At 32.1% G+C, this 21,591-nt stretch overlaps 1 protein-coding gene and 2 pseudogenes across 2 annotated transcripts; all 3 read right to left on the reverse strand.

The window, feature by feature from the left end:
- Positions 1-1,122: 1,122 nt before the first annotated feature.
- Positions 1,123-4,234, reverse strand: LOC108461340 (nuclear transcription factor Y subunit B-10-like). 2 transcript variants are annotated; one of them, XM_053025205.1, is made up of 6 exons: positions 3,976-4,234; positions 3,619-3,858; positions 2,884-3,460; positions 2,686-2,760; positions 2,417-2,461; positions 1,123-1,501 (listed from the first exon to the last, which is right to left on the reverse strand). In XM_053025205.1, the coding sequence occupies exons 2-3, from the start codon at positions 3,846-3,848 to the stop codon at positions 3,319-3,321; spliced, it is 372 nt and encodes a 123-aa protein (XP_052881165.1). In that variant the 5' UTR covers positions 3,849-3,858; positions 3,976-4,234; the 3' UTR covers positions 1,123-1,501; positions 2,417-2,461; positions 2,686-2,760; positions 2,884-3,318. The 2 variants fall into 2 exon arrangements, with proteins under 2 accessions (XP_052881165.1, XP_052881164.1); XM_053025204.1 differs by having other exon boundaries at positions 2,417-2,473.
- A 2,969-nt stretch (positions 4,235-7,203) lies between these two features.
- On the reverse strand, positions 7,204-10,020 carry LOC108466307 (beta-glucosidase 44-like; annotated as a pseudogene).
- Positions 10,021-18,112: 8,092 nt separating this feature from the next.
- Positions 18,113-19,812, reverse strand: LOC108466308 (geranylgeranyl pyrophosphate synthase, chloroplastic-like; annotated as a pseudogene).
- Between the last annotated feature and the right edge of the window lie 1,779 nt (positions 19,813-21,591).

Raw genomic sequence — 21,591 nt, forward strand, 5'->3', positions numbered from 1 at the left:
TTCTAAAAAGTGTTTGTTTTAGATACGATGTTATAAAGATAATTTAAATAATATTTAAATTTGTTAATATTGTGATATGTGAAATATCGATTTTAAATAATTTTAAGCAATTAATATAATTTTTTTGTAAAATACAATTTTGATATATGAATCATATTTTAGATATTATAATAGTGTATAAACATAACTCTTGTAAATTTAAAAATCGTGAGTGATAGAAATAATTATTACGAAGATGTAATATTACTATTTTAGAATTAACAAATATCAATTTAGATTATAAATATAATAAAAAATAAATTTATCAACTAAATTTGATCAAAAATATATTAAAAAATAAAACCATCTAAAAATTTAAGATAATAATTTTTATTTTTCTTATTCTTTTAAAATTAATCATTAATGTCACAAATAAAAGTAAAACAATAAAAAAGAGACCAAAATATGTGTAAATGTTAAGAGTTAAATTACTTTTTATAATTAAGACTAAATTGATAAAATATATAAATTTTGAAGGTTAAAATTACTATTATGACAATTTAAAAACTACTACATCCTTCTATTGGTATAAGTAACTTAACAATTGATGACCATAAAAGAAAAAATTGAATAGTTGAATGACAAAAAAAAATACTAATAGTTAAGTAACTACTAGTGTAATTTACCTTTTAATATCTAATATATAATTTATATGTTCAAATTAAATATTATAAACAATTTATATTAATTACTTAAAAAACATTTAATATTTATATTCAACAATTTTAAATATAATTTAAAATAACTTATTTTTACTTTTCAAAATACTTTTGATATAAATGCTAAACTTTTTTTGCACAACAATTTTCAAAAGTCTTTACTTTTCCAAACCAAACTTTTCAGAAAGTAACCCAATAAAAATTCTAAGCTAATCCTTACCCTATCCTCCAATTTTTTTCCACAATAAGAAAGCATACAATTCCATAAAAAAGAGATACATAAAAGAGTAGAAATCAACAATCACCAAATTTGACAAGAAATCATATAATTCCATAAAAATGAGATACATAAAATAGTAGAAATCAACAATCACCAAATTTGGCAACAATAACAATATCCAAAGAGTAGAAATCAGCAATCACATAAATAAACTTTGTACATTGTATTTGAACCTTAAATTGTTCAGTTATAAATATATGATGAACATAAACTACCAAGTTCCCTAAACAATGTCATTAATAACACAATATTATGTTCTCTCCAACAGTTCAAATCTACAATAATACCCTCTTAACATTTACACCATTTCTTTCACACAACTCAATCTACTCCAAATATACTGATATTAACAGCTTACATGTGAAGGATGATCTGAACCATCCAAAATGTCAGTTTTTCACACCTGTTTTTGCCACCATTGAAACATGATAATTCAATGAGATTTGGATGATGAAATTGGCTCAAGAAGGATTTGGTCTCGTTCTCAGTGCCTGGCATCAGAAGCCATCATATGGGCTTGTGACTACAAAAGTGACGAGATATTAGAACCGGACTGACCAACTAAATCTTATTTCTGTCTTAAAATTTAAACATCATCGAGTAATATCATCAAGTCTTTGCTTGGTAGGGTGAAAAGAACATCGAAAAGACAGAAAATTGAAAGATATAAGCATTATATATATATATATATTTTCACTAGAGTGCTTGGTAGAAAAGATGGAAAAATGAAAATTTTAACAAATGTATAATGTTTACTTATATCTCTCTCATTTTGTCTCCTCTTGTCATTCCAATTTAAAATGATTTCTTTTTATGCATTATCATGGAAAATACTCGTCTTTCTTATTTTCTTTACTCTCATTTTTCTTTCTTATCAAGTAAGCTCAAAATTTATTTTGCTTCAACTTTTCCACTCTCATCTTTTGGTCCTTCCCTCTTTTCACTCAACCAAGCACACCCTAAAGCAAAATTGATGGAAGATGATGCATCACAACAACAATGAATCATCACGGGTAGTTTGGAAATAAATGTAGTAGTAGTACAATACTCAAATAGCTATTAAACTCTGTGAAGATACTTTCTGAGGTTTCATTGACAAACTAATGTTATTAGGTTATTTATTATCAGGTTAAGCGAAAAGCATTCAGCAAATAAAAAATGTTCACCACTTGTACTTTGACAGGCTAGGTTATGATTGTTAACAAGCATAAGATAAAAAGCTTAACACCTCTCATTCTTATTACTTTTTCAATATGAAAAAGTAATCAGAATGAAAAATGAAAAGGTCGTCTTATTCAACATCACCAAACAAAAAGGAGATGGATAACCACAAGCTGCCATATGTAAGGAGTCACTAGTGTGTTTATGCATTAATAGGTTCCACAGCACAAAAAGAGGGAGAGAGAGAGAGAGAGAGAGAGAGAGAGAGAGAGATTACTTGAGATTGAGAATTCCCATAATAAACACCTTGCGAGAATGAACCCTGATGAGCAAGCTGTGAGAATTATTTACCAGAAGATGGAATAAGATGTCAAAGCTTGTCTAGTTTACCAGAAAGATCAAAGAAAAAGATGGCATAATTTGTGTAGGGAGGACCTTAATTTTAAGAAAGGAACAAAAGATGTGCAATGCATGAGTGAGGACCAAAACTTAAATGAATGCAGGAGAAATCTCAAACGAAAAAAAAAAAAAAACCTTACACCCTACCTGGGCATTTGGACCTGGTTGGACATCTTTCTTAGCAAATGTATCTCCACCTTTAACCGAACCCTTTGTATCACCCTACCAAACAACATAGTTTGAAAAACAAAGCATATCAGAGAGGTAGCTTAGAGGAGACAAATATGAGGCAATATAATATTTAATAATTAGCAACTTGATTTGTAGAGAAAAGCATTAACTCACCTCCATCTGCAATGACCCAAATTGACCATGAAAATAACCACACATACACACCAAAAAACAAAAATCAGTCCAATACAACTTAACAAAAAAATTAGCTATCAAAACCAATATAGAAGTCAGAGAATACACAATTATTTAAAACCAGAGGGCCCTTTGGTTTCAGAGAAAAAAAATTGAAATCTCATATATGTCACCATCCATAAGCCAAATTTATTTGCCATTATTTTCACATGGACAATTACCTATATAAATTTCTTTTTGTTAATTCACTATTATCTATATACTTGTCAAATACCTATTAAGTTTTTACGAAGTCATTTGATTCTGCCTCTAACATATAGGATGATAATAAGTTTTACTTTAGATTAAAGGTCACAAATAAACATCCAAAATAACCATAAGGGTAAAAATGGATCAAATGACAAAGAACAGTTTTTAGATAATTACCTCTCTATATTTGGTAAGGTAAATCTTAAGCGGATCGATGTAATCTTCAAACCCTAAAGTTGCCATAGCCCAGAGAAGATCGTCCCCGTTAATTGTCTTCCTCTTCTCCTTCTGGCACTTGTCGCTGGCTCTGCACATCAATTTCATGCCCAATTTTACAATTAAAAATAAATAAATTTCATATGATGAAATTAACAAAATTCAGCTAAAACAGTTAATAAAAAGCCAAAATTAATTAAAAAAAATGAAAAACAAAAGAAAGAAGGGAAATAAGCAAAAGAATCGAACTCGCTAGTGATGAAGCTGATGAACTCCGAAACGCACTCTTGTACGGTCTCCTTAGCATCTTTAGCGATCTTAGCGTTAGCAGGGAGAGCTTTCTTCATGATACGGCTAATGTTAGCGATAGGGAGAAACCTCTCTTGTTCTCGCACGTTGGATCTCGGGCTTTGCTCGCCGCCGCTCTCGTGACTTCCACCGCCGCCTGGACTCGCCGGAACCGGTGCCGACGTCGCCATGTAAAGAATCCTAACTCATCCAATAAATCATCGAAAATCATAATAAATATTAATTAAAATCAAAATATCTCTAATTTTCTAAACATAAATGATAAACCCCAGGAAGAAAAAAAAGGGAGAAAATTACCAGAAAGTGGGAAAAAAATTGAAATTGATTAAAAAGAAAAATGGAAAAGGGCGGGAGTGAAAGAGATTGGATTTTCAAGGGAAAATCGGACGCTGGAGAAGAAAGGAAAAAGATAAGTCGACTCAGATCAGATCTGATGAGCCAACCAGGTTTTATCAACACCGTTCGTTGAGTTTTCCCTTTTTATTATTTATTTTATTTTTAAAAATAATATATTGAAGGTGTTCCGTTATGGGAGGCACGGTTTTTATGTGCTACTCTGCTCTCTTATTTGACCACTTGTTCGGTGATTTTCACTCTGTCAAAAAGAACCTAAACGCCGTCGTTTTTTATTTTCCTTTTTATTATTATTTATAGCTTTATTCATAAATAATATCTTTTTCTTACATTGATATTTAAATTTATGAGTAAATTACACTAAAGCTTTTAAAATATTAGTAAGTTTATATTTTCATGGTTTAACTTTAAAATATTACAAAATAGTCACAAGACTATTCGAATGTTTTCGAGCGACGATTTGATGATCAATATGATGGAATAAAACTCATCGATGAGTAAAAAAAAAAAATCTTAGATCCAAGCTGATCTAATGATTAATATCGAAGATCAGAAAAGAAAGTTGTTTAGATTTTATTTTGTAAATTGATGACATTCAAAATTGTTTCTTGAAAAAATTAAACTGTAGAAGAGGAGAAAAGTAACTTAAATAAAAAATTTAAATTGTTTAATGATTATTTTAGAACTTTTCGAAGTTAAATGATCAAAATGTAAACTTATTAATAATTCAGTAACTTTAAATATAATTTACCTAAATTTATTTTGGGTAAACTTTGATGCTTAAATTACTATTCTATTAGTTTACTCCAAATATTTCACGTCATTAAAAGAAAGCAAGCTGTACATTCAACTTATGATAATGCTATGACGTATTTTTATTCATGTCATTAATGACATAATGCTTACATAGAAGGAAATAATTTTTAATTGAATTAATGTCTCGGTTAATTAAATATTAATTCAATTGAGTAAAATTATATACCTCAAAATTTGTAAATTGGTACTTAAACTATATCGTTTTCTCGTTATAATACCTAAATATTTTTTGTCATAAGTGTTACTTAAATTATTTTTTTCTCGGATTAGTACTTCTGTTAGTTCAATCGTTAAATCTATTTTTTAAAGTATCAAATTAAAATTTATCATGCGGTAAAAAGAACAGAAAAATTATTTTCTTTTTTACTTTATATTTTCTTTCATTTTTCTTCCTCTCGCTTAGACTTCTTTTGGGTTACATGGTTTTTATTAATGGTTTTAGAATCAGATCAATGGTTAAACCGATCATGCCACTGATTCTCGATTTGATTGGTTTGTTCGATTCGATTAACTAAATTATTAAAAATTCATAAAAAAATAAAAAAAATTACAAAATAGAGAAAAATCGGTTCAATTAATTTTTTTAGTTTAATTCAATTGATCTGTATTAATTATTTTTGGAACAGTACCCAAGTTGATTCTTAGTCCAATCGGTTCGATCGACCGGCCAATCAGTCAAATCCGATTCTAAAACACTGATTTTATTTGATGAAAGAGCTATTAAGTACCATTTGTGACCAAAAAAAAAATTTTAAGTACTATTACGTACTATCTATGACAAAGAAAACTCATCTATAAGTTGCAATGGACGTCTTATGGACCGTCATATTATTATTTTTCTTATAAAAACAATAAGATAAGATTATGTTATTAAAATATAAAGATTAAATCGTAATTTCACAATAAAATAATTAAAATTATAATTAGATGTCCAGAACTTTCCTTGAAATGAAATTTTAGTTAATACCAAATTCTCATTTTAATCCTTAGACAACCCTATATCCTCCAGTACCTTCGACCCTATATCCTAATGTACCTAAGATCTATTTCTTCTAATCATGGGTTAAGGAGATGTGATGGTGCAACAATAATGGTGGACATGGCAATGTGATGTTATTGTCATAATTCATCTTTCAAGTAAAGAGATGGCTACTTCTCAGCTTGTGATCACAAATTTTGAGTGAATACTTTTCTTATTTCATATTTTTATAATGGGTAAGGCTTATTCAATATCATTAAATTATTAGTAAATTTACGTTTTAGTTACTGAATTATTTAAAATTTTTTATTTAAGTCAATAAATTATTAGAAAGTTTTTATTTAAGTGATTGAATTGTTAAATTTTTTTTAAAGTCCAACTAGTGATGTTCAAGCGACAATTCGACGATCAAAATGGTTGATCGATACCAATTGATGAGTAGCAGAGCTTACCTTAAATCCTAATTGATTTGATAGTAAGTGTTAGAGATTAGGGGTGAGCCTTTGATCGAATCAAGTGAAAAAATTTCGAGTTAACGAGTCGTATTTTATCATCGTATTTTATCATCCTAATTTGATTTGAAATGTTTTCGAATCGAGTCGAGTCGAATCAAGTAAAATTGTTCGAGTTATATTAAAAAACTAAACATGTCAATTAAAATATTGTTGCAATAAACTAATTCCATGTTTGAGCACATAAATTTGAAACCATATATATTAAAAAATAAAAAGATAAGCTTGAATAATTAATTTATCTATTTAGGTCCCAAAATTATTTTTTAGAAAATTTTAAAATTTTAAGTTTCTTTATATATTCTTTAGAATTTTTTAAAATTTTATAATATTTTAAAATTATAAATGTTAAAATTTTTAAAAATATTTTAAGTTTTAAATTTTTTGAATTTTTTGTAATTTTTGTTGAGAGAGAGACTAATTTGCTCATTTTAAAAATTGAAAAGGACCAAAGGGGTATTTACGTTAATATGTTATTAGAAATATTCGAATTATTTGAGTTATTTGAATTGTAAAATTCAACTTGGACTTGAACTCAAAACTCGAATTACTTATTTAAGTTGACTCAAATAACTCGATTCGATTAACTCGAAATTTAATTTTCTTTTTATTTTTTCGAATCGAGTTTTGTTCATCCCAATCGAGATAAAAAAATTATTTAAATTTTAGTTTACAGATTTGTAACGTTCAAAGTTGTAAACATCTAATAATACTCTTATTTAATTTATAATTTTCATTAATCACTATTTACAAATATAACTTTCAAGTAAATTTCATATACAATGAATGATAGGTATCTTTAAAAGGAATGAACCTTAATATGGCTAGACAACATTTTTCACCATAAATTATAAAATTAAAATTTGTCTACCAAATAATTTATTACAAAATCTCTAAATGATAAATCTAGAAAGAGATTATTCTAAATAGAAAAGTTAAAACCAAAATCACGATAAAAAAAATCTAAAACGACATTAAAATCCTAAAAGTATTCTTAATCAATACTAAGAATTCTTTCTTTCGAGCATTTGCTTGAACCAATATGCTGAGAGCTTGGGATATCTCTTGAGATCATTGTGATCAACATACACCAGACCAAATCTCGAGGTATATCCTAATAACCATTCGAAATTATCTAGAATTGACCAAGCAAAGTAGCTGGTAACATTAGCTCCATCGTCCATAGCTCTTTTCAATTCCTTTAAGTAGCTTCTATAAAAGTTTACTCTATTAATATCATATAACGATTCAAGAAATGTGAGATTGTCAGGATCATCCATTCCTGTCGTTAATTAACAAAACAAAATAATAATTAGATACACTTTCTTTAAAGGAATAAAAAATGGACAAACAAAAAAATTATATTCGAGTGGAAATATTTGTCGTCTCACCATTTTCAGAAAAATTATATTTGGGCTTCCATAACGTTTTGTTACATACGTCACTGCTTTGTACATACCCCATGAAACTTCATATAACCATTCGGAGTGAGCCTACATTTCTTGTAAATTAGACATTTGAGCTAGAATTGACATGATTAAGAATATTAAAGATTGAAAATGCCATCAAATTTTCATTTCTGAGATAAACATCTTAAATTTGCCACCAAAGTCAAAATTGAGCATAATACTTTTTATATATTAATTTATGTTCTGTAAAAAGCATTAATAGATTGAAAAAGTTGATGATGTAATTGCACAATAATTATTCGGTGACCGATTGGTACACCATTGCGTTCATCTGTTAAATGAAAACATAAATTAATTAGTTCATAGTAAGGAAACAATAAAAAAAAATTCTATGAAAAAAAGAGATGATGAAATTACAAGCAAACCCAGTATTCCAATCTTGTTGGTAACCAGTTACATTGGACGGAGGTTGATGCGGCTCGTATATGTAGTACGAAGTATAATGGTTCACACAAAGAACATCAAATGAGTTTCTCACTTTCTCCACTTCACTTTTGGTGAATTTTGGAAGCCTTTCTCTTACAATTTTCTGCATCGTCCTTGGATATTTTCCATAAACTAGAGGGTGCAAAGACCTACAAAATCAAATTCAATAACAATATGTTTTGGATATGAATTTTTGAAAGAAAATGAAGCTAAAACAACGAGGACCTGTTGGTATATTTTTGGTCTTTTGGATGAGAAATGTTTCATTTATTATATTTTCGCAAAACATATAAGCATTTCTATAGGATGATTAATTTGTGTATTCATCAGAGATTTTACCACCCAATATGAAAGTGTCTTGCTCGTTGTGCAGCATAGTTGTCAGCTTTAGATCTTGTTAGAGATTCGTACCAAACAAAGTCCAAGAAAATACCTATTCTTCCATTTTGTTTAGCCTGAAAAGAGACCTCATCAAATTCATTCAAATAAGTATATTAGACATCTACGTAAATATATAAAAAAACAACAATTTCTAGACAATTACTTGATATTTTTCACGATATCTTTTAACAGCTTCTGCATGACTTAAAATCAAATGATGTGCTGCAATCTAAGGCTCGGTGGCAGAGTTTCCATCAGTGCAATTTCCAAATTGCTTTGAACATCTATTAGGAGGGTTGATGCCATTGTCAAAACCAAGAGCAGCTCATCCAAGTCTTTACTCTATCACCAAATGTCTTGAAACAAAATTCTGCATAATCAGCAAAATCCTGGCTACAAAATTCAAATCACAGTAAAATTATTTTCCAATTTAAGCAAAATTTCTCGAATATTAGCTTTTCTCTTTGAAAAATATTTATAGTTTTTGGACTTACATAACTTGTCTGTCCAGCAAACCTAAATATTTTTCCTGAAGTGCTAGTGGCAAATCGTAGTGATACAAATTCGCATGTGGAGTGATTCCTGCGTTCATGCCACATGTTATATTAACTATGCTCAACATGTGTATGTATCTGTATCTATACGTACCTTTTTCTAGTAAATAGTCAATCAATCTATTATGTAGTCAACTCCTTTCCAGTTTACCTCTCCTGTCCCATCTACAAGTATGATTTTTTAATAATTAGTCTTAAAATGTATATGATAATTATTTCAAATTTGTTGATTATTGATATAATCGAAACAAATAGCTTATATACTTGGGAAAATTCTCGACCACGAGATCGAAAATCGATAGGCGTCAAAATTCAACATCTGCATCAAATCAACATCTTCCTGCAAACAAGAAGAAAGACAATAGGTAGTGATAAAATTGGAAGCATGGGGAGCTTCACACAGGAATAAGAAAGTGAATGCTTTTCTTGTAATGCAATGTGAAATAAAAAAGGAAAAAAGATACCTTATAGCGATGGTATTGATCAATAGAAACTTCACCAGTCTCATTATTTGCAATACGTCCTGTTTCAAGTCATATCGCATCATTTAGCATCAGAATAATAAATAAATAAATAAGGCCACAAAGAAGAAAAAGAAAAAAGAGAGACCATTTCATTTAACCTGGACTTTTAACAAATGCATCCCATATGCTAGGCCCTCTACCATCTTCGCTAGCCATTCCTTCCACTTGGTACGCTGATGCTGCTGTTCCAAATAAGAATCCCTCTGGAAAACTTTCTCTACTCAAGCCTCCAGTGTCAAAATGCTGTTGTGAATGGGAATTTGCATATAAAGTTGTACTAAAAAAAGTGAAAGATAGTAAAATCACTAAAGGCTTCATGGTGGTTAAAGGCTTGGTTTTCTTAATGAATTAAAAACCTTGTTATCCATCCCTATTTATAGAGAGGTGTGGGATGGAAAATTTTGATGCCAAATGATTTTTTCATAATATAATATTTTGAAATCAAATAAAAAAAAATCAAATCTTTTAAACAATATTTTATTGGTTTAGAGAATCTATAACTAACTATATGTATAATGAAAAGAGAAAATGTTTAAGAAATGAGCTTTTGTTATAAGTTGGATTTTATGATATAGTTTGATTTGAGTAGGAGGTTGGAAGCTTTCAAGCATCAAATGTAGTGCCACCTATCAAGGGTCGTCAACAATCTGTTGGGAAGAAACTGAACAACCGAAACAAAGCGAAAGCACAACCGGTGTTCTTTCTCTCCCTATAACTCCTGTCAAAAAATTATGGCAAGCACAATAGCACAAGATATGTTCTCTAGCAACCTTAATCAACCACAAATCAACTAATGCAACCACAACAAAAATAAATAGAGACACCGGTATTTTTACGTGGAAAACCCCTCTAAATCAAGGGTAAAAACCACGGAACTTTAGAGTCCGATCAAGAGCTCCACTATCATCAAATGTTCAACTACAAGATCACAATTTCAAGCCTACAACAAGCATTCAACTCCAACAAGGCTAACAATATGTAATCTTTAGCAAAAGAGAGAAAAATGAGAGAACATCACCAAAAACGCAGCTGCTGAAAAACGGGTATTTCCGACGCTACAAGACTCGGATGAAAAATCCGACCGTCCAAAGTCAAGACACCTTATCGCCTAACTGCTGTCCAAAAAACAGCTCAATCGAACCACGGATGGACCTTCGATCGAAGAGTTGATCACTGCTGCACCAAGCTTGAAAAACTGATTTTTCTATTCTCTCTTTTTCTCCAACGAGCTTCAGTCTCACTCTCTTTCTCTCTGGATGAAATTGAGAATTTTGCTCTCAATAAAAAATGTTGCCCACTCCCACGTTAAAAGGCCAAAAAATTGGCTTTTGACAAAACCAAAAAGAAGGCAAAACATTGTGGCAGAAAATATGGGTTTCCCACATAGTGGGACCTATACCCAACAAATCTCCCCCTCCAACTATATGGGGAATGCCTCTATGCCGGAGGTCAAACAACATGCTTCAAACTTTCCACTTGGTAAGGCCTTCGTCAACATATCAGCACCATTATCATTAGTGTGTATCTTCTCAAGCTCTAATAGCTTAGCTTCAAGAACATCTCGTATCCAATGGTACCTCACATCAATATGCTTAGATCTAGTATGAAAAGTTGAGTTCTTACCAAGATGAATAGCACTCTGGCTATCACAATACAGGACATACTTCTCCTGAGTAAAACCAAGCTCATGCACAAACTTCTTCATCCAAAGCATCTCTTTACATGCTTCGATTGCTGCAATGAACTCTGATTCGGTGGTGGACAATGCAACACACTTTTGCAGTCTCGATTGCCATGCCACAGCTCCCCCTGCATAAGTGATTAAGTAACCTGAAGTGAATCTCCTCGAGTCAATGTCTCTGGCCATGTCTGAATCTGTATATCCAACAAGAACAGGTTTCTCATTGTCGAAACAAAGTTTCATGTTGGAAGTGCCACGAAGATATCTCATAATCCACTTCACTGCATTCCAATGCTCTCTGCCTGGATTAGAAAGAAACCGACTAACTGTACCAACGGCATAAGCCAAGTCTGGTCTCGTGCAAACCATTGCTTACATCAAACTACCCACGGCTGAAGAGTAAGAAATTTTCTGCATCTCTTCCTTCTCCTTTTCTGTGGAAGGACTATGCTTAACACTCAATCTAAAGTGCATAGTAAAAGGGAGTATTCACCGCTTTAGCTTTGTCCATACTAAACCTTTGAAGTACTTTCTCAATATACCTCTCTTGTGATAACCATAATTTCTTGGCCTTTCTATCACGTGTCAATCTTATGCCAAGAATTTACTTTGCTGGCCTCAAATCCTTCATTGCAAAGGATTTACTCAACTCTTGTTTCAACTTCTCAATTCTAGAAGCATTCTGACCAACAATAAGCATATCATCAACATAGAGCAAAAGAATAATAAAATCATCACCAGAGAATCTCTTAACAAACACACAATGATCAGAAGTAGTCTTCTTGTAGCCTTGCTCCCCCATAACAGACTCAAACTTCTTGTACCATTGTCTTGGAGCTTGCTTCAAACCATACAAGCTCTTCTTCAATCTGCACACGTAGTCCTCTTTCCCTTGTACAACAAAACCCTCTGGCTGCTCCATGTAAAGCTCTTCTTCCAAGTCACCATGAAGAAAAGCGGTTTTTACATCCATTTGTTCAACCTCTAAGTCATAACAAGCTGCCAAACTCAGTATAGTTCTTATAGAGGACATCTTCACAACCGGAGAAAATATTTCTTCAAAATTAACCCCCTTTTTCTGAGTATAACCCTTGACGACCAATCTAGCTTTGTATCGTGGAGATGAAGACTTCTCTTCTTGCTTCAACCTGTAAACCCACCGATTCTTCAAAGCTCTTTTGCCCTTAGGCAGTTTCACCAATTCAAAGGTATGGTTCTCATGCAAGGATTGAAGTTCGTCTTTCATCGCTTCAACCCATTGATCTTTGCATTCACTCTCCATAGCCTCTTCATAACATTCAGGTTCTCCCCTGTCAGTCAAAAGAACATATTTAGCAGGAGAATACCTGACAGAAGATCGTCGATCTCTGGAAGACCTTCGAAGTGGAACTGCTGGTGGAGCTATAGGTGCATGTTGTTGATCATTCACAACATCATCCATGGGAGTATCAAAGTCACCTATAGTCTGATGGTCACCACTAACATCACCATGCACATTATCCTAAATAGGATCTGGTGAAGAGTCTAGGGGAACCGAATTCACATCGATCAAGTTACCACTACCTTGTGAATCCACTTTCTCCGTCTTATCAATGTCATCAATGGTCTGATCCTCAATGAAGACAACATCTCTGCTTCTCACGAGTTTCTTCTGAACTGGACCATAGAATCTATAACCAAACTCACCATCTAGACCATAACCAATAAAAATGCATTGTCGAGCCTTGGCATCCAACTTGGATCTTTCATCCTTTGGAACATGAACAAATGCTTTACAACCGAACATACGTAGGTGATCATGTGACACGTCTTTACCAAACCAAACTCTATCTGGCACATCACCTTTCAAAGGAACACTAGGAGACAGATTTATCACATGTGTCACTGTATTCAAAGCTTCAGCCTAAAACGATCTTGGCAACTTTGCATCTGACAACAAACATCTGACTCTCTCAATCAATGTTCGGTTCATTCTTTCAGCTAACCCATTTAACTGTGGAGTCTTTGGTGGTGTTCTCTGATGTCTAATTCCTGTCCTGCACAATACTCATGAAACGACCACTGTACTCGCCACCATTATCGATCGAATGCACTTCAACTTCTTCCCGCTTCCCTTTCAACTGATGCTTGAAACTGTTTAAACACCTCAAAGACTTGATTTTTAGACTTTAAAGTGTAAAACCATAGCTTTCTTGAACAATCATCAATGAAAGTTACAAAATAAAGTGCACCACCATGTGATCTTACTTTTATCGGACCACAAATATCTGAATGGACCAACTCTAGCAACTCTGATTTTCTATGAGGAGATGGCTTCTAAATGAAACTTTTCTCTGTTTCCTACTAGACAACGAGCACAATTCTTCAGTGTAGTATTCTTTAAACCCGAAAGTTGATTCTTCTTCGCTAAACAGTTAAGCCCCTTCTCACTCATGTGACTGAGTCGTTTATGCCACAACTTAGTTGAACTGTCATTCACTGTCACATTCACCGTCTCTCGAGAAGTCAAAGCTTGCATCAAGTACAAATTTGAGCTCTTCTTTCCTCGAGCCACAACCAAGGAGCCTTTAGTCAGCTTCCACTGCCCTTCACTGAAGGTGTTACAGAATCCCTCATCATCAAGCTTTCCTGCAGAAATCAAATTCAAACGGATATCCGGTGCATGTCTGACATCCTTGAGAGTTAACTTTGTTCCATTGTTACTCACCAAGCTAACATCTCCCATACCAATAACGGAAACCAAACCGTCATTACCCATCTTCAATACCCCAAAATCACCAAGAGTATAAGATGTGAAGAATTCCTTCCTCGACGTGACATGAAGTGATGCACCAGTATCAATCACCCAAATGGTCTCGTCGCATTCTAGGTTGACCAAATTCTCATCATAAATAATTAATAGATCTTCACGAGCAACAGTAGCAACGCGCTCAGATTTTTCATCGTCATTCCGATCATGTTTATCACCACCACCTTTGTTCTCTTTCTTCCACTTGAAGCAATATTTCTTGATATGACCTTTCTTACCACAATGATGACACTCAAGATTCTTATATCTCGATCTTGACTTGCTTTGGCTTTTATCTCTACCCTTTCCATCTTTGTCTCTGTTTCTCCCCTTGTTCTCAATAACCAACACCTTGGGCTGTGATGTAGAACCCTGAGATCTTCTTCTAACCTCTTCATTCAACACACCACTCTTAGCCAAATCCAAAGTAATAATACCCTGTGGGGCAGAATTAATGAGTGAGACCTGAAAGGTCTCCCAAGAGTCTGATAGAGTAGCAAGCAACCAAAGTCCTAAAATCTCGTCATCAAATTTGACACCCATACCAAGCAACTGATTCATCACACTCTGAAATTCACTAACATGGTCACTATAGACATTCCTTCTTTATATTTCAGCCCATCATTTTCTTCAAAAAAACAACTCGTTATTGCCCGACCTCAAGCATACAAGCTTTCAAGCTTCTCCCACAATGTTCGAGCATGTGTCTCCGATCAATGTGGTCAAACATTTTCTTCAACAAATTGCGAATAAAGCCACACACTTGTTGATGCTCAAATTCCCATTCTTCATCACTTTTGAATCGGGTTTTTGAGTAGTAAAGACCGAAAGATGCAAAGCCTTCACAAACAACAAATCATTCATTTTATTCCGCCAAAGTTGATAATTTGTGCCATTCAACATAATCATCTTGCTCGTATTAATTTCCATAATTATCTGACACAATAACCAAGCTCTGATACCAGTTTGTTAGGAAGAAATCGAATAATCGAAACAAAGCGAAAGCACAACCGGTGTTCTTTCTCTTCCTATAACTCCTGTCAAAAAATTATGGCAAGCATAATAGCACAAGATATGTTCTCTAGCAACCTTAATCAACCACAAATCAACTAATGCAACCACAACAAAAATAAATAGAGACATCGGTATTTTTACGTGGAAAACCCATCTAAATCAAGGGTAAAAACCACAGGACTTTAGAGTCCGATCAAGAGCTCCACTATCATCAAATGTTCAACTACAAGATCACAATTTCAAGCCTACAACAAGCATTCAACTCCAACAAGGCTAACAATATGTAATCTTTAGCAAAAGAGAGAAAAATGAGAAAACATCACAAAAAACGCAGCTGCTAAAAAATGGGTATTTTCGATACTACAAGACTCGGATGAAAAATCCGACCGTCCAAAATCAAGAACACCTTATCACCTAGCTGCTGTCCAAAAAATAGCTCAATCGAACCACGGATGGACCTTCGATTGAAGAGTTCATCACTGCTGCACCAAGCTTGAAAAACTGATTTTTCTATTCTCTCTTTTTCTCCAACGAGCTTCAGTCTCACTCTCTTTCTCTCTGGATGAAATTGAGAATTTTGCTCTCAATAAAAAATGCTACCCACTCCCACGTTAAAAGGCCAAAAAATTGGTTTTTGACAAAATAAAAAAGAAGGCAAAACATTGTGGCAGAAAATATGGGTTTCCCACATAGTGAGACCCATACCAACACAATCTGGGTAAGGAATGTTACATCGATGTTACACTTATCTAAGAGTAACAAGTTAATATGATATTATACATATAATAATATATTGACATATTAAATTCTGGAAATAACATAATATAATGAATTTAATAATTATTGTTTAGTAAATATTTGAATTTTAAAATTTTAAAAATACAAATACTAAAAATAGTTAAATTAAAATACAATACTAAATCCATAATTTTGTAAAATATAAGGAGTAATAGCAAATTTCAACCAAGTAATATATACTGTAGCCTACGCTGCCCTTCACCAACTTTACTATTACTATATAGTAATAACTATTGGTCCTTTTACATAGCAACTGTATATGAATGACGCAAACACTGTTGTTGCTGCTACAAAAACCGAGCCGACCACGTGGGTCATGGACAGTGACGATGATGTTGGCTTCAAAAGCCTTCAGCTATACATACACTCACATATATATACAAACACATACATGGAGATGCATGGATATTTGCAAAACGAAGACATATCCAACAGACATCAACAAAAACAGGGTTTTGAAACTTTTATATATACGAGGTAGGGTTTTCACATAGAGCTGGCATGCAGAATATGATGATAATGATGATGATGGGATGATTAGTGTAAATTGTGTTTCTCATAATGTTTAGTGAGATAAGGGATAGGGTTCATTGGTTTCATATACATATAATGAATCATACAGGAACTTGGACGGGTACGAGGCAGAAATTTTTATTTTTATTTTTAATTTAACGTATAAAATTATTTTATTTTATAATTTTAATATAAAAGATAAAATGTAATCTACTCTTATTATAAGGGTTTTATAATACTTTTACCAATTTTTATACTATCCTATTGACATATAAGGGTTGTGTCTAAGAACAAAGGTGGAAAATATACAAAAGAGTACGATATATCTTACTAAAAAACCATTGGAAAATAGAAATACCCTATATAACAATACTCGAGGGTAAGACCTAGAAAAAACACTTGACATAGAGCCCAACAACAATATGAACAAAACAAGACGATGATATAGTGAGTCAGGGACTCAGTGGTGAACCCAAACCAGCAGAGGCATCACTGCATCAGCCAAGTGGAGCATTAATGCATGCATGCATGACCGAGAGACTAAAGAAACCAAAGCCTTGAAGTTTGAGACGCAGTTGCCGCCTGGCTATGCAATATTTACAGATACTATGTTATGGGGAGAAGCTTTGAAAGGCACTTATGGAATAATCAAAGCCTTCAACTCATTCAAGTGTTCTTTACAGTGAAAGGTACACCAGGCTTTTCATGGCTGCTCAGTACTCTTAATTCAGATTTTTTTTTTTCAGGCTGAGAACCGCAGACTTTCTTTCTTGTTTATTTATGGGTTGAATATGTCATGTTTAAAACATTGTATGCAATATTTTAAGATTGTATTAAGTTATCACTTCAAAATTTATAAAAAAATTTAAATTTTCAAGTGATGATGCGACACAATATTAAAAACTAAAGTTTTATATTGTTAAGTTTTAGGAGCTAAAATAAATTTAGTTACCAAATTCAAACATTAAAGTGGATAAAAAGTACATGAAGCAAAGTGGAATCAGTTGTCAAGTTCGATGAACTAAAAATTATATTGTACTTACATAAAATATTCAAGATATTGATATTGTGTAAATCAAAACTTAATATTGCATGAATAATAATTTTAAGATATTTAAATTAATTATATATTGTTCACAAATAATAAAATTACACGAAATTGAATCGATGAAGAAAATTATCACAACAAACTTGAGAACTAAAATTGCTAGAGTTTTTAGTATTTTTTATAATAGTTATAATTAATTATATTTAAATAAAATTATTAGTATTTATTTATAAGTCTTCTCCTATTTTTATTTTATTTAATGATAAGATGTCATACTATTATTTACTAATACTACATAAAATGATAAAAGTATTATGGAGCCCTTGTATTAGGGGTTGAATTGCATTTTGCCCCCCTCTACCAAAAAAAATGCAAATTAGTCTTTTTATGTTTGATTAAAGAGCAAACAAGCCATTTCTACTATTAAAAACTAGTCTATATACATCAGCATGACGTGCAAGTGGCTTGTCATGTGTCACTGTCCAGTTATTCCGTCAACCACTTTAGTTTTTAATAATACAAATAGATGAATTTTTTAATATAAATGGTAATTTACTTTTTGATCTAATATACGAAAATTAATTTACTCGTTTTTATAATAAAGGGGGTAAAATACAAATTAACTCCTAATATAAAGATATGCATAATACTTTTACCTACATAAAACTCATACTCAAAGGTTACATCAATAAGTAATTAGTTCTGTCGATTAGCAATAGAATATGCCAAATGATACAATGGAGCAGCCTTTGCAGTATCAAAACAAGCAAGCTGTTGAACAGCTTGATTCATCAAATGGTAAGCAAAATTTTTAGCCTCGTCAATACCCATCACCTTTGGATAAGTTGCCTTATTACTAACCAAGTCCTTGCCTGCTGTCTTCCCCAACTCCATTGATGACTTAGTCACATCCAAAATATCATCCACCACTTGAAATAACAACCCTATAAACCTTGCATATATTCTAACCTTTTCATTATCATTATCATTTCCACCCCCTATTATTACACCACAAACAACACAAGCTTCTAATAGCTTAGCTGTTTTATGAACATGAATGAACTCTAATTCTTTCAAGCTCACTACTTTTCCTTCACTCTCAATATCCACTAATTGACCTGCCACAAGCCCTTTTGACCCTATTGCTGAACTCAACTCGGCAAAAACTCGAACCAGACGATCTGGTGAAACGTTATTTGCTTTACAAGCAATGTATTCGAAAGCAAGGGAAAGAAGTGCATCACCGGCAAGAACAGCGGTTGATTCACCGAAAACTTTGTGGTTTGTTGGTTTACCTCTTCGAAGATCATCGTTGTCCATACAAGGAAGTGTTGTTCCAATAGGGTCGGAAGCGTGTAAATTATTGTACTAAAAAATCACACAAAGTTCAATTCCCAGGGAAGAGAGGTGGATCACAAGGATCTCTTAAATACCAAGTCTTTCCTTAGTCGAATATCCCTTTATAGTAATTTAATAGCACAATTAAATACTACTATTATACCCTCAAATATTGAAAGAAAATAGGACAAAAAGAACATAAGAGTTTTAACGAGGTTCGTAAATTATACCTACGCCTTCGGGCACTAACACCGATGATAACTTTACTATCTCCAAAATATTACAAACAAATAGAATTCCTTAAGAATTCTCAAATGGGAGAAGAGAGAAAACTAAGAGAGAAAGATTGGTTGGGATGAATTGAAATGAGAAATGAGAAGGCCTATTTATAGTTGAGGTTCAAGGACCAAACAATAAATAGCCCATTATCTCAAGGACCAAAAAAAAATTATCCCATGCCACTTTTTCAAAGTCAACTTTAGGGTGCTTAACTTGCACCACTTGGATTGTTTGCCATTAAAATTGTCTGCCATTAATCATAATGTTAACAGGAAGGTCATCATGGATTAACGATGCTGTATATATCATTTCTATAGCACAAGCTATTGGCATTGCTAATGATTCATCACCTCCTACTAGTTCACATGAAGCAATACAAAGAATGGGACGTACACGTTTGCCACCAGCTAGAAGAGAGTACCTCATTGCTTCATTAAGTTTTCATGGATGTCGCAATGGTATTACTTCATCAAGCATTTTGTTAATCTTTTTGGCCTTCATGGCCATGTATGCTTCAAATTCGAATCCTTGAAATGGACTGCCTTGCATAATGAAGCTTTTGAATTGGTATGTGCCGTATTTGTTGAACTGAGTGTTATTTAGAAGGATGGAAAAACATGAATCGCTCAATAAATTTCGTATCGACCTGTCCCGCTCCATTATCATCCCTAATTAGTTATAGTTAAATTATTAAACTATTAATAAACTATTAAAAATATAGGGGTTAAATTGATGGAAAAGAACAAATTGCTTCTAACCTTATAATAAATTGGCATTCTAGGTATCTATCCTATTAATTGCAAACATTCTCATTAAACTAAATATTTATTTATAATAATTAATAATTGTATAAGAATTAAAATTAATAGTTTAATAATTGTATAATAATTATTAATTATTATAAATAAATATTTAGTTTAATGAGAATATTTTCAATTAATAGGATAAATACCTAGAATGCCTATGTATTATAATGTTAGAAGCAATTTATTGTTTTCCACCAATTTAATAGAAAGTAAATAAATAAGGACACTTGATGATAGTGATAACTATTTTAATTAATAACCTATAAGATAACCAGCAATTTAATCCATGTGAAAATAATGAGGTAATTTAATCTTTATAATGTTTAAAATTGAGTAGATAAGTACAATTGAAGTAATACTGACACTTTTCACTACTAAAATTAATAAAATTGAGCAAATAATTACAAATTTTTTTAAACCATTTTTTATAGGTTTTAATCATATCTACTTTTTTTGACACAATGTATAGAATTATCCTGTAACACTTCAAACCTAACCTAGATGTTATGACCAGATCTGGAGGTGTTGTCTAAATTCGTTCGAAAATCCATAAACCATTTTGAAACAGTAAAATAATTAAAGCCAACATGGAGTGAAAAAACTCCAGTTTGATTGAGGAAAACTTCCTTTTAGATAATGTATTAGTTTTGCTGATGATTACTTGTAAAATCACTTTGTTTTGCAGTGGAATTTTTTAGTTAAATAAAGTTTTGGAAAACACGATTTGATTTTGAAGTCCATAATTTGCATAAAGATTTGATGTCATCTAAAATGCTTTAATGGTTCTAAATGAAAAATAAAACAAAAAACTGGATTTAAAAACAGTTCCAAAAATTCAAAACAGTCCCAAATTTTGAAATAGTCCAACGGAATGAAATTAGATTAAATAGGACAAAAGTTAAGGAAATGCAAAGCAAATATGTAAAACCGAGCTTTCGTTACACTGATCCGTCTTATGTCTGAGGGTTACCCTAAGAATCAAACAATCAGAAAGTGAGCTTACAATCTCAGTGTATAACTCAATACATACAATAAATTAGATAATCATGCTTAAACAAACTACGGAACTGATATAGACATCAATGCATAGCAAATACAGATTCAAATGCATAACAGATATAGATTCAAATCCTACCATTATTCACTACACACCATTTCCAACCATCCCTAAACACTAATTAGGGCATTAAATACCCATCCAACCCCACATACCTCTAAGTGATCATATGTCACTTTATAGAATATATGCAGACTAAGCCCATGATCAAAATGCCGTAACCCACCTGAAACAGATATATGTGCCTGAGTCACCAAATATGATAGATAAATTAAACTACTCACACTTCCTCAATAATTATAATCCCACCCCAATGTATATGTAGAACTAAACAAATATCATTTACATGTATTACATACATGCTTTACACATCAAATTTAGATAATATTAACATATAACAGATCATGCTATCACATCTAACATACTACTCATGCGTTCATAAATCATATTTAACGCTAACAGAACATAAAAAAACACGAACCCTATGGAAGGGCTATATTCGATTCATACGATGATTACGACCTTAGGGATAAATTTTAAATTTTGGGCTCACACGTCTGTGTGGCCCACATGCCT

Source organism: Gossypium arboreum, chromosome 2 (assembly GCF_025698485.1).
Source record: "Gossypium arboreum isolate Shixiya-1 chromosome 2, ASM2569848v2, whole genome shotgun sequence".
NCBI lineage: Eukaryota > Viridiplantae > Streptophyta > Magnoliopsida > Malvales > Malvaceae > Gossypium > Gossypium arboreum.

Coding starts and splice junctions, on each gene's coding strand:
- LOC108461340 (XM_053025205.1), bottom strand. CDS start 3,848: ATGGCGACGTCGGCACCGGTTCCGGCGAGTCCAGGCGGCGGTGGAAGT. Junction 3,461..3,618: donor ATCAGCTTCATCACTAGCGA/GTTCGATTCTTT, acceptor ATTGATGTGCAG/AGCCAGCGACAAGTGCCAGA.